The sequence below is a fragment of the Photinus pyralis genome, unplaced genomic scaffold, assembly GCF_008802855.1.
Source record: "Photinus pyralis isolate 1611_PpyrPB1 unplaced genomic scaffold, Ppyr1.3 Ppyr1.4_LG7, whole genome shotgun sequence".
Classification (NCBI taxonomy): Eukaryota; Metazoa; Arthropoda; class Insecta; order Coleoptera; family Lampyridae; genus Photinus; species Photinus pyralis.
Window position 1 is genome coordinate 7,136,174 of NW_022170738.1, and position 13,240 is coordinate 7,149,413.

A 13,240-nucleotide genomic window follows, 5' to 3' on the forward strand; every position below is an offset into this window, starting at 1 on the left:
AATGTGCTGATGTCGTGTAAAGGGCTACCATAACTTTAGACAAAAGAATGCCAATTATCAATCATTTAAATCCCATTAAATTAGTCTGCTTTGTAACATAATAGATAGGCTAGGTTTTTGTTTGTATTGAAATAATACAACGGATGTCATTACCTTTCTATTTAATAGTAATCTTATTGGATTAATATTAAAATGCAGAGTATACTTAATGCCGTTTAATTAAGTTACGCTCAGTGCCAATGCCAACAATAAAGTGATACATATTTACAAACACACCCTTACGTTTAAACATACGTCGGAATGTGGCAACTCAGATGTTACATAACTCAAGCGGTACTTTTAAGGGATCTAACACCCTTATTCAGGTGATGCTTGTTCACTCAACAAAATTGACAACTAATCAATAATTGTTCAAAATATCAATGTAGGCAACTTGTGTGATTCAGGTAGTTGTCAATACTGATTATTTTATCAATATCTTGTTAACTGCCATTGATAGGGAACGCCTTGAAATAAGCTCACGTTAGATCCAACAACATTGATAAGTATAGTTAAGACTTGTTTATAATACACATAATAATTCAAAACATAAATGGATCCAAACATTGTACTACTAGTTGAAGTAGCAACTGATGAAGAGGAAAGGTAATTAACCTATTATGGCCATTCATTATAAATCGTCGGTGACACAAGAATACCTCGTAACTCCAAAAAAATACGAAAATGAGATATTCATGCCATCTCGTAGCTATTAGTATCATCTATAATTTAAGAAACTCTCGCAACTCCAAAAAATTTCATATTTAAATTGGCAGCTAGCAAGAAAACCTCGTAACTCCTCTGTGAATGCCGCTGACTAATAAACACTCGTAACTCCACAAGTTTACATTAAAATGGTAGGGTGCAGACTGTTTTGATGTTTGTTTGCTCTTTTTGGCGGTATTTTCATAAGTGTGCGTTGCCATAGTTATCCTGCTGTATTAGGTATGTCTAATGTTTGAAATTGTTATAAAAATGTACAAATTGTTATAATAATAATAACGAATTTTTGCTGTTTATTTTCTCATGGAGTTACGAGGTTTTTCATTATGTCATTTTACTTAAGGTTGTTTGTAACTATCATTCGACTTGCACCTGCGGGGCAACGGTAAAGGGAATACAGAATTAAGGCGGAAAGACAAGAACCAATGTAATACGCGCTAGTCAATTAGAATGTACCTTTTTATTCCGTACAGTATCCGAATAGTACCGAAACCCTTCTCCGCGGTTTTCACGTATATTGGCATTGGGAAAGCAATGCGTTGACTTTTTTGCTTGTAATTCGTTGCTAAATGTATATGCGATTTGAAGTTTCAATTAAAATGTGCAAAGTAAATGAAATTGTATCCACCTCGACAAACTCCCTAAAATGCAAAAATAAATATAAAGTCGTAACAAATTTTTGCCTACCCACGCTTCGGATAAGAAAAGTGTTAAAATAATAATTATCGTTCAGGGTTCCTTATGGATAAATTCCTAGGAAATCTAGGGTCGATAATTTCGGGGAGAAGACATGTTTCATAAAAGTTTGATAATTTACTTTTCATTTTACTTTCCCAAAACGTATTGTCCCGCGATATCTAAAATGGTCATGTAAATATAATTTTTTTTATTTTAAAATTACCTTCAAAATTTTAAAATCTAGAGGAGTCCAAGTGACAAAGTAACAGTGGTCTTTTTGGCATATACTTTGTTTCACTGGTGCTGAACCTGACGTCATAAATGTGATTCTCTCTTCATTACATTTAAATCGATTGAGACAAAAAAATTACGTCATTAACGTAAGTCGTGACAAATAAACCAATTGATCTGTCATAATATCAATCCGTCAAACGATTTTCGTTATAGACAGATTTCCAGTGTTGATTAGGTAGTTTGTGTTAAAAGTGAAGTAAATATCATCAAAGTTAAAAACGCTTAGGCAAGTCGACAGTGCAGCAACGCCGTTAATAGACAAGTATTTTAAAAATTTTACCGCATAATGGTTCGATTCGCTCATATCATGAATTTAGGTCATTCCCGTTACCATTAGGTAAATATGACGAACCGATACACAGAATGAAGATGTTCGCCAGAACACTTAGGTATTGAATTGATTTTATAGGTGAGAATGTTACACTCCGTTCCTTACACAGTAATCTTCAACGACTTGATGGCGTAGAAATATCTGCTACCTCTTTGTCCCGCAGTTTGAAGAAACTGAAATTCACGTGGCGGAGATGCACCGTTTCCAATAGATTATTTTTAATGGAACAGCCCTATGCAGTTCAAAGAAGACTACAATTTTTGAGAGACTTTAAACACAACGAAACTTCACTCTTTGCATTACGAGCTGTGGTTTTAGACGAAACCTGGATATACAGTAAAGGGTCTTTTAGAAGAAGCTGGCAAGATGGTACTCTCAAAACAGTTAGAAAAAGAAGTGGTGAAGGGGTCCGGTATATACCTAATACTCCATGCAGGATCAGAAGATGGATTTGTGGTGTAGTGTCGTTTTTTCTTTTGTACATACGATTTGAATATGAACATTTGAGAGTTTTTTCTTCACTACCTGTTTTCTCTCACAATTGCGTTTTTTTTTAAATAAATCGGATCAGAAGATATTCAAGATCCTTATGCGAATATCTCGACTGTGTGGCAAAAGAACAGAAACTGTATGTATGCGTTGTTATTTCAATGAGCCAGTGGTATATAATGACTACGCTTTATCTCAAATTTGTAAGATGTATAAATGCGAAAGGCTTACCGATAAACCATGGCCTATTCTACTTCTGCAAATGGCTAGTTAAGGGTCATTAAAATTCGCGCAACTTAACGCGTATTCTTCACATTGGTAGCATACTTAATTTCACATCAACATTATGTAAACAAAATATTAATTTACGAACTGCCTAAACAAACTTTAAGTTACAAATGTTCCTATGCGTTTTCTGTAACCATCATACACTTCATCTCAAAGAGTTTCGGATGCTCTGGCAGTATCCATTTGGATTGTCGGTGCAAAGAATCGGTTACATGAGGTGATTACAAACGGTGGAAAAGGTTTAATTCATACCAACGGACTTCCTCTACATAAAATACATGACCATTTAACCATTAGGTATAAAACCTACAAGTGATTGTCAACTTGGGCGGTCTAATAATGATGAACGATAGTGACACCTTAATAAATAAGTTGAAACGTCAATGTGACAATATGTAAACCAACTACTAATTTACGACCTGCCTTAATTTTGCTATGACGTCAGATAGTGTGACGAAAGGTTCAGCACCCTTGAAACAAAGTATACCTCCATCTGTCCTTGTATTTGATACATATATGTATCATCACTTTTCAAGCAGACCTCTCCATTTCTGTCTAAAGACAGGAATTTAATTTTTTTTTCTTGAATAGCTTCAACGATGGATAACTTTGCGGCTGAAGCGGGACATTTTACCTCAAGTAGTCCATTGTCTGCTACTAACCCGTCTGGACTAGCCGCCAAATAAGGATAGTCTTTATGCAAAAATAGACCACATGTTTGAACATCTAAACCGGTAACTTCTGAAAATTTAGCAATAGCTATCGGTTCATGTTCAACTCCATATCCTGTAGCTGCTGTTCCAGAAAAATCTTTATAGAGTAACCACTCCACAGTTTTAACGCATGATGTTGTTGGCCTCATCTTACAGATTTTTCCAAAAACTGAAGCGGTGAGGCGCAAAGATCGCTCTTGTTTCCAAAGCGGATTTGTGCTTTGACCTCTAGTTTTTACTTCAAGAGCCAACCTTTCGTTTACATTTTTTTTCAATGAATTTAAAAATTCGTTTTTTTTTCGACCATACTCCTCCTGGGACATGTCCTCTATTGCTCCATAATCTTCATCGGCTGCAGCGAATGTATGGGAAGTATTTGGAGCGGTTACTGTCCTAGTTTTGGCAGCCTTTTTGTATTTTTTTCGTTGTGCCTTAAGCTTCAATCTAGTAGACACAAACTGTTTGGTGTGTCTACCTGGAGATTGATATAGCATTTTGTATAAATCATAGGAGCAGTTGTACGACAATGCTGCAGCTTCGCATCTTGTTTGGTATGCACCGCTTGAGGCAAAGTGTATGCGCTTTCCTCCCACAAATTTGCATAATATAGAATTATAAAGTTCCGCTGCGTTGTTGTCCATATCCATGAGCAAACTTGATGCGTTTTGCACCAAACGATGCACACAGCACATTATATCGTCGTAAAAACCGCATAGTTTAAAATCTATAAGATGTATCATAAGTACCTATCAAACATAACTGATGCGCAACAAATATACAAACCTTGCACCTTGTCATCTTCATCGGGTTTGTCTTTATCACAAAAATATCCAAGTGACTGACATTTTTTATGCTCTCCAAATATATGGCTGGGCGAATTGATTAAGTCGGACTTTAAACTTTCGATTTTTTTCTCAATTGGATCCGAAGTATTTCTCCTATATGCCACAGCCTTTGTTACGGCGATTCGCAGCCTAATGATATTTTTTTCCAAATATTTACGTAATATAGGAGGAACAAGGATATCTTTTGAACTTTTTCTTTTTTGAACTAGTTCTCTCAATTTACTACAGTAATTTCGTAGCAAATGATTGCGACATTCAACTTTTTCTACTAAAGTGTTTCCATAAGGTTTTTCTAATTTTAACTTCTTCATTACACTGCTGTCTCCATCTCCTACCAATCGCTTAAAAATTAATCCGTGAAGCTTTATAGAGGTTTTAAAGCCTTCTATTATAATGTCGGATTCCATCGAGGTTGATGTGCCGCTCCAATTTTTAAAGCACGTATGAAACTCTGGTTTTATTTTGGCGTGGGAATTTTTTTCACAGTATGTACAATACTTATTGCGTATGCCGAGAAACAATAATTTTCCAGTTCTCTGTCCAATAATGCATCCCTAAATAAATACAATATTAAATTAAACTCAAGTACAACACAGTATATTCATACAACTCCTGATAAAGCATTGTAGTTAGTTTTATAAGAGCGCTTGCACCATGCTCCATCGGCTATGACAGTTATCATAGGAATTCCGTCTTCTGTAACCTCTCCAAGATCGCGAGCAAGTCTTGCTTCTTCTTTACCGGCTTCTTTCATAGAGCTCCATGCAGATTTCCGAATAGGTGCAGACACTTTTAAATGGCTTTTTCGATAAATATAAGAAGTGAGACTAGGTAAATCTAAAGCTGCATGTTGTTCAAGTAACTGACTTTCTCCAACTCCCGTTGTAATGCAACTGAGAACAGCAGCATCGTTTACATCCATTGCCAAAGATGTATTTAAATCATCCGTAGTAATTATGCGGGTAATGTTGCACATTTTACATTCTAATTTAAATGTACTAATCAAACCGTTCCGTTTTTCTGATTTTAATACCATATCATGTATAGTACACCCAAACGGTTCATGAGACTGCATTTCAAATATTTGTTTTAAAAAATGTTCAATATTTATTAATCGTCTTCCAGTTGGAAAATCTATGTGTTCTTCATCCATTTTAAAACTGTCAAAATTACTTTTTTTTAATGTTAAAAAAAATACAAAAATAATACAAAAACGGCAGATTGATAACAACTGAACATCTAAATGTTATTGACACGCGCGCTTGCGTGCATAGTTAACGTTCTTTACGACAACCATTTTTGGTTACTAAGATAGCAAGATACTACATTTTTTTCAAACTAAAATAAGTTGGCGTTGTTTCAAAATTTTATAATAGTACTGCACGCATGCGCGATTTTTGTTTTTTTATGTATGAATCTCTTATGGTAAATACTGAAATTATTTTCGTTAAAACATTTGACAACTTGCATGCGCAGCGCAATAATATAAAGATATCTTATTGATTTGTATCTACCCCAAACAACAATAAAGTTAATACAACTGGGATAATATAAGATTACCGCCTCATAAAACAAACCACTAATTCTCTATTTGTTATGTTAGTTGTTGTCCATTTGCCCTAAACGATATACAATAAAAACAAAATTAAAAACCTTATATCTTCCTCGCCATCATTCGTACCATCTGGGTAAACATCTACAATATCAGATGCTTCATGCAACGTAGAGTGTACACTAGAAGAACCAAATAAAAATTTTGTTGTTTGTATTACATTTTTAATTTATTTAAGATTTAAATTACCTTGTATCATCAATTTCAAAATGATCTGTATTGGTACGATCTTGTAAAGGTGCATAATAGCGACTCCTCGAAGCGCTACAATCCCCAAAGGTATATTAGGAAAAAGGAAACAACAAACAAAAATGATTACAGCAGACTGCATGTAACTACATGCTATCTGGGATTTACCTCATTCTTCATTGCACCGAGGTGACGAAATTTAACTAATTTTGTACAAGTTTTTGAAAAGGGCAATCTGTCATTTGCTATTCATTATAAAATTTAATCAGGCGCTCTGACTCATGGACATTCGAATACAAAGCACCGCAGTTTAAAACGTGTACAAAAACCGATAACGCTTATTTTAGTGTCTTATTTCATGACTAATTATGTACTACCATTGAATTTATAAATTCAATGGTACTACTTGTAAATTACTTCACACTTACTGTTTAGCATGCTGTCTCTTACTTTTCTTGCGTCCAAAATAAGTCCTTTTACTCATTTTATGATTAATACTCCCAAATTCTGTAATAGCCCGAGCAAAAGCCAAAACGAAATCTTTCAACCGTCGTCTGTGACTTACAAACTTATAATGATAATTGCATAGACAATGGATCGTTAGGTTAGGTTAGCTGTATTATATAGACAGGCAACTCAAATAAAAAAATTGGGGCATTGAAAGCGCCACTCCGTGTCTGGTTGAATAATTACTAAGCATCCCGCTCCCGCCATTAATTTGAATTCAAATTAAATTTCATTTTCTTGAGTTGTCGCACTCCTGCGCTAAACCATCACGTAACACGAAATTGACTAATATTTACATATTAGACATTAGTCAATTTAGTGTTAGCGGATGGTTTAGCGTAAGAGTGAAGACAATTGTAATATTTATATATTAAACACCAAACACTATTAATTTATTACACTTTTAAGTAGGTACTTGTTTTATTTATAAATATATAAGTAAACCTAAATATCCAAAGCTTAAGAGATAGGACTGTTATTCACAAAGTAATTAAACTAAATAAAGTTTTCTAAAACGGCGGTAAAGCTGAATTTATAGTTAACGTACCTGTAACACAGTACCGTGTCGTTACCAATTGAAACCTTACGTGTTGCACATTGGCATTTATAGCAGTGGTCGGAACGATACTACGTACCAAAATATTTTCGTATGCTTTAAATCTTTTACTTTTAGCGTTGAGTGAAGAAATGTAGTAAGAGGCGCAACGCCTGTAGTAAAAATCGTTCTATTTCCCTTCTCGCTTCAACGCACGCAAGCTTACCCGTGTGGCACCGAGACTTGGAACCTCACGGGTAAGATTGCGTGCGTTGAAGCGAGAAGGGAAATGGAACGATTTTTATTACAGGCGTTGCGCCTCTTACTACATTCTTCACTCAACGCTTTTAGGTAGTACTAGATCTATTCGTTGAGTACTGCTCACATGTCGGGCTCTTTGAGGAGGTAGCGTAAATCACCAAAAGTTGTCAATTCTAATGTTTTTCGATACAACACTAAAAAAAAGTATTGCTATATTGATTTCAATACTTTTTTTAAAAACATATCGCAATACTTCGATCGATAATCATTAAGTATCGTGACACATTTATCGCGATATTTCTGGCCACTGATTATAGTTACGCTTAAAGTACTATTACAAACGTTAAGGTAAAAATGTGCAGGAATTTGCCATTAGAGTGAAAATTCTCACATTCTCACCATGGTTTGTTCAAATATTGTTAAGAAAAGATGCGGCATATACATGAAATTTATAAATAATAAACAGAATGGCGGATAGCCTGTGCAATGTACACGTGACACTCTCACCATTATGAAAACTATAAATAGTACTTAATTCTTAAACTTAAATGTATTAAAGTTCTTACGAAAAGGGAACTATAAACCCAGCTTAAACAACCTAAATATAAGAACCTTAAAGATAGGATTGTTATCACAGTAATTAACACACACAAACTTAGTAAAACTTAGCTTATTCAATTGTTAACATATTTACAAAAGCACCACCTTCAACATACACATCAAGTTGAAATTTCTAAATGTTTTAAATCTGCCACCCTTTTTTTAATTTTTTTATTGATTTCATAAATATTCATGGCTTGTATTTTGATCGGGTCTTTTGTGAGTACATTCTCACTCCTGCCTTTTAAAGGTGGGTCCACATCTGAGCGCATATGACGTGAGCGCGCACGCATATGCAGATGTGGACGTCGGCGCGCATCTTCTCAACGTATGTTTTTTGACTCGCGAGCCGCTTCGCGCGCGCATGATGCGAGCCGTCGGCTGTCGGTTTTTTGGACCCGCTCAAAAGAAAACGTGCGTGCGTTGCGATTCAGTGTGGACGGTGAAATTGACGTGTTTAGTAATTTTCAACGTGCGTGCCTCGTGTTGTAAAAGTTTGTTTAGTTTACATTAGCCATTACGACGGATCATAGCAGGTACGTTTGAATACACGTTGATATGATCCAATTCAAACATACTATAAACCTATCTATACTAATTATACGTTCATTATTTAGAATTAACAATATGGAATGGAGTAACGACAAATGTTTGGAGCTAATCGACATCTACGAAAAGTATCCTGTGTTGTGGGAGCCCAAGCATAAATTTTATTTTTCGAAAACAAAGAAAAATGATGCGTGGGACGAAATCTCCAAAATAATGAATGTGGATGCCAAAACGGTGAAAATAAAAATGAATAGTCTGCTAGGCTCCTTCCGCAGTCAGAAAAGCAAAGGAAAAAAAACTATTGGTACCGGAAAAGGTATGCGGTTTGCTAAATAACAATACTGAAGTAGTACATTTTATTATTAGGTACATATTTATATGATGTATTGTTTCTAGCACGTCAAGAAGTGTACATATCGAAATGGTTTGCGTTTGAAAGGATGCATTTTTTGCTTGACCGAGACGCTCCCCGAGATACACTGGACACAGAAAAAGATTTGGTAAGTGCAAACGTTTTAGGCATATTCATCTTGCCAAGGTAGGGCTCCATTACTCTTAAAGTACTCGGAAAATTCAATTCGAATTGAAGACGCATTAAGTGTTGGTCTGCGAGGTACATTGCGCATAGGCCGGAGGGAGCTAGCGTTGTCACCATGTGCTTTTCTCCAACTACCATCTATTATTTTTCCTTCTACCTCAGAGTCAAATGTACCCGGCGGAGTATATATATTTCGTGATGAAGCAGATTTCCTCAAAAAGTTGTGAAGGTAAACTGTTGTGAGCACTACTAGTTCTGCCTTTTCTGGTTGCAGTAAAATAGGTTTCCGTAAGACACGAAATATTGCAGATTGTATACCAAATACATTTTCTACTATCCGGCGGGCTCGGCTAAGTCGATAATTAAATATTCTTTCGGATGACCCCTTCTCATACATACCAGAAAAAGGTTTCATAATACGCTCTGTAAGCGGGAATGCGTCATCTCCCACTATAACATAGGGAATTAATTTATCCCTTCCTGGCAGGGATTTGTCTTCTGGGAAATTCGAACTATTTGTGTGAAGAAGTTTATGCAGTTTGCTATGCTTAAAAACCCCTCCATCAGATATCCGTCCTTGACACCCAACATCAACGAACATAAACTGATAATCAGCATCTACCAAAGCAAACAATACAATGCTGAAAAACGATTTGTAATTAAAGTAATCGCTTCTGCTGTTTATAGGACTTTGGAGTACTATGTGCTTGCCGTCCATGCTTCCTAAACAATTAGGAAAACCCCACGATTTTTCAAATCTTTCAGAAACACGCCTCCACTCGTTGTCAGTTTTAGGCAGCTGAAACAAAAATATACTATTATACCATTTTTTGTCCTAGGTTACACGCACTATTGTAAGTTAATAATGTAAAATTGTTCACAGGATACCGAAGGTAGTGGAGAAGAAAATGGCGAAATGGATCTGTCTTCCGTTCCGGTGGAGGACGATAGTGAGGTGGTCATCAGGGAAGATGAAGACGAAGTACAAGTAGATGAGACACAAGAAAAAGAAAATGCAAAACATGCTAAACCCCCGGCCAAGAAAAAACCAAAAAAACAACATCACGAAGAGAGTAACTCCTTATCTAAAGAAGCTCTTCGAATTTTGCAGGACACGCACACTCGCTATCTTGCGAAACAAAACCAAGACCCGCTGCAAGATCGCTTTTCTATATATGGCCAACATGTAGCTAATAAGCTAAGAGGATATTCAAAAAGGTGCCATGCTATAGTCGAGCATGAAATCAACAATGTGCTCTTCAAAGCGGACATGGGAGAATATGACACTTTTTCGACAAATGTTGCACCTGGGCCTTCTTCTGATAGCAGTTCTGCTACAATTTATAATTCAACGCCAGGCCCATCTTCGGCGGGTTCCTACGTTTCGTACGTAGACTTTCCCGATACTTCACAAAATTTTCTGAATTTGTAATTTTTTGTGCAAGTTAAAATTTAATAAAAAGTTACTTTTGCTTACCTGAACATAACTTTTGAGAGCCTCAATGAGTGCAGCACAAACTTCTGGAATTATGCATGAAATTGCTTGCTTAGATATCTTGAAGAGGTACTGTAGACTTGTATACGAATCCCCTGTTGCGAGGAAACGTAACGTTAGTGCCAGCCGTTCCGTAGGGGTAATGCTTTTTCTAAATTTTGTTTCTTGCTTTGCTATTATAGGGCCAACTTCGTTTAGCAGTAATTCAAAATCTTCTGCCGACATCCTCACAAAGTTTTTAAATTGACCTGTCGCTTCTTCCAGCTGCATACTGCGTAATAATTTTGTACCACCTAACCGATTCCTTTGTTTGAAAATGTGTGTCACCCACCAACGCCGGCTTTTTTTGGTTTTCTGTTCTTTCTTCTTTTCTTCTTCATTTATAAAAATAAAACTTGCCGCAGCCAACATAACCATTTCTTCATCGGTAGACATCTTATCTCATCGACACGTACGCATGGACTGAGCAATGTGAGTGCATATGCGTGCGCCCTTAGAAATTGCATTTCCCGCATGAGCTGAGTGCACACAACTTGAGAACACACGCATGTGTGCGCGCTCTGGTCATGTGCCCTCAAGTCTGGACCCACCTTTACATTTTGTTTATATTTTTAGCCCAAGTAAGAGAATGAAAAAGGCTTATTTTCTCACAAATTATATCGAACAAATCATGTTCCTGACATATGCAAGTGAAACTTAAATTTTGTTTTAAGATTACCTTTAAAACGCATTTTATATTTTGCTTGTGACATACTTGCGGCAAAATCTCAGTAAGTATATGAATGGCAGTTTGAAATAGTGTATTAAACATTATTGAAGGAGTTGTCAATGGGCGCCTATTTTCTATCTGATATTCTTGAATAATAAATCTCTCTTTCAAAGATAATTCATTTAACGACCCCACAAGCTGTTTTTTACATAACACACAATTGTTTATTTGTTTTATAATACTTCTCACAACACTTCCTGCAACATATGTTGAAGTGGCAGTTCTTTGTAAGGACTGGTCACTTAATTCACTTGATAAATTAACGTCTGGTACTTCGAAATGCACATCTGATGTTTGTTGTGGAACGCTAATCAAACTTTTAAAGGAATCTAACACTGATGAATCGTCTTTTTCACAATTGGCACTAGGTGAATGTACAGAGGTTAAATTATTTAATAACAAAGTTCTAAATGAATATGTAAAAGATTGGCAGGTTGGATTAATGTTCCGGATACCGTGGCTTCTAATAGCTCCAAAAAAGTTTTCTAGAGGATCTTGATTAATATTCCGGCAGGATAAATAGGTGACACCTTCTTTTTGGAATTTCTTCCATAAATACCGAAACCCTTTTAGGGTGTGCACCCAATTATGAATTGTTGGGGGTTTGTACTTGCTGCCATTAGATCGTAAACATCTCATAGATTCAAAAACTTTTAAAGCTTCAAGCCAGAAGTCGAAATGTGGAGAATCCTTGCTAACTGCACATCTGAGTCGGTTCTCTTGCACATACTTTGACCCATTTACGCTATCAAAGCATTTATCCATAAAAAGAACCAACTCTGCAGTTTCTGTAGCGTTAGTAGGTATGTTGTGTGGTGCTGCAAAAAAAATATTTGTATTTAATTGTTACAAAAGTACTTGCAGATGCAAATCATATATGGGTACTGTTACGTAATGTTTGATAGTAACAATTAAAAAAGTGATCAAAGACTCTGTATTATTTTAATGAATCTAGTTTGAAAAAATAGGTAAATTAAATATTTAATAAATTAATAAAAGAATAAATAAACCGAGAAATAAATCAATTCATATACTTACACAGACGTGCTAAACCACGTAATAGAGAAGCCACTCGCTTACTGAAAATTTGGGCAGCATACGCAACTTTCATTTTTTTTCGATTTTGAATATGTAGATTTGTGATTTTATGAAGCATTCTATAATCTGTGTCTTCTTCTACTTGATCAAGGGAAACAAGGTTGGCAATATGCTCCCATTTGGCCGTCATAGTTTTTCCCTTTATTTCATATTCAATATCGTGGTCAAAAAGCAGGTTCCGCATACATTTTAATAAATGTGGAGGGTCATAAAGGGGCACAATTTCCTTATCATTCACTAAAAAACCAAATAATCTATTTTCTTGATCTCTTGACTTGAAAATTCTATTTGTCTCTGAGTACAATAAATTTATAGCGGACCTATTAGGTGCTCCTTGATCACAAACTGTGCCAATTACTTCCAATCCAGCGCTTTGTGGAGCTATGATGTTGGTTTTTAAAGTATGAGCTATCATATCTGATTTCATGCCTCCTTTATTAAAATAAAAAGAAAGAGGCTGCTTCCATTTTTTAAAGATACCGCGAGCCATGAAAACCATACCCTTGTCTGCGATAATTGGAACCTTTGTGGATTCGGTACCGTTATCTTGGAATCCATCAAACGAGTCTGCACCAGTATTATATTGAATTGATGGCTCTAAGGCTATCTCGTCAAAAATAATAATGCAATACCTATTCCGAGGATCCATCTTCTCAGCAGTTAATTTTAAATGATCAAAAATGTGAA

The 13,240-nt window shown here is 35.7% G+C and overlaps 2 protein-coding genes across 4 annotated transcripts; one reads left to right on the forward strand and one right to left on the reverse strand.

The window, feature by feature from the left end:
• Positions 1-7,629: 7,629 nt before the first annotated feature.
• LOC116176880 lies at positions 7,630-12,917 on the reverse strand. Of its 3 annotated transcripts, XR_004146538.1 has the most exons (4): positions 12,494-12,917; positions 10,669-12,273; positions 9,591-9,990; positions 8,996-9,541 (listed from the first exon to the last, which is right to left on the reverse strand). XR_004146538.1 is itself a non-coding variant. In XM_031495695.1 (3 exons), exons 1-2 carry the CDS (start codon positions 12,735-12,737, stop codon positions 11,279-11,281), a joined length of 1,239 nt encoding a protein of 412 aa, XP_031351555.1. In that variant the 5' UTR covers positions 12,738-12,917; the 3' UTR covers positions 7,630-8,345; positions 11,277-11,278. The 3 variants fall into 3 exon arrangements, 1 of the variants encoding a protein (XP_031351555.1); XM_031495695.1 differs by lacking the exons at positions 8,996-9,541; positions 9,591-9,990 and adding an exon at positions 7,630-8,345 and having other exon boundaries at positions 11,277-12,273; XR_004146537.1 differs by having other exon boundaries at positions 8,996-9,990.
• LOC116175577 lies at positions 8,367-10,623 on the forward strand. Its single transcript, XM_031493758.1, has 4 exons — positions 8,367-8,640; positions 8,722-8,969; positions 9,050-9,153; positions 10,075-10,623. Exons 2-4 carry the CDS (start codon positions 8,732-8,734, stop codon positions 10,621-10,623), a joined length of 891 nt encoding a protein of 296 aa, XP_031349618.1. The 5' UTR covers positions 8,367-8,640; positions 8,722-8,731.
• Positions 12,918-13,240: the final 323 nt, after the last annotated feature.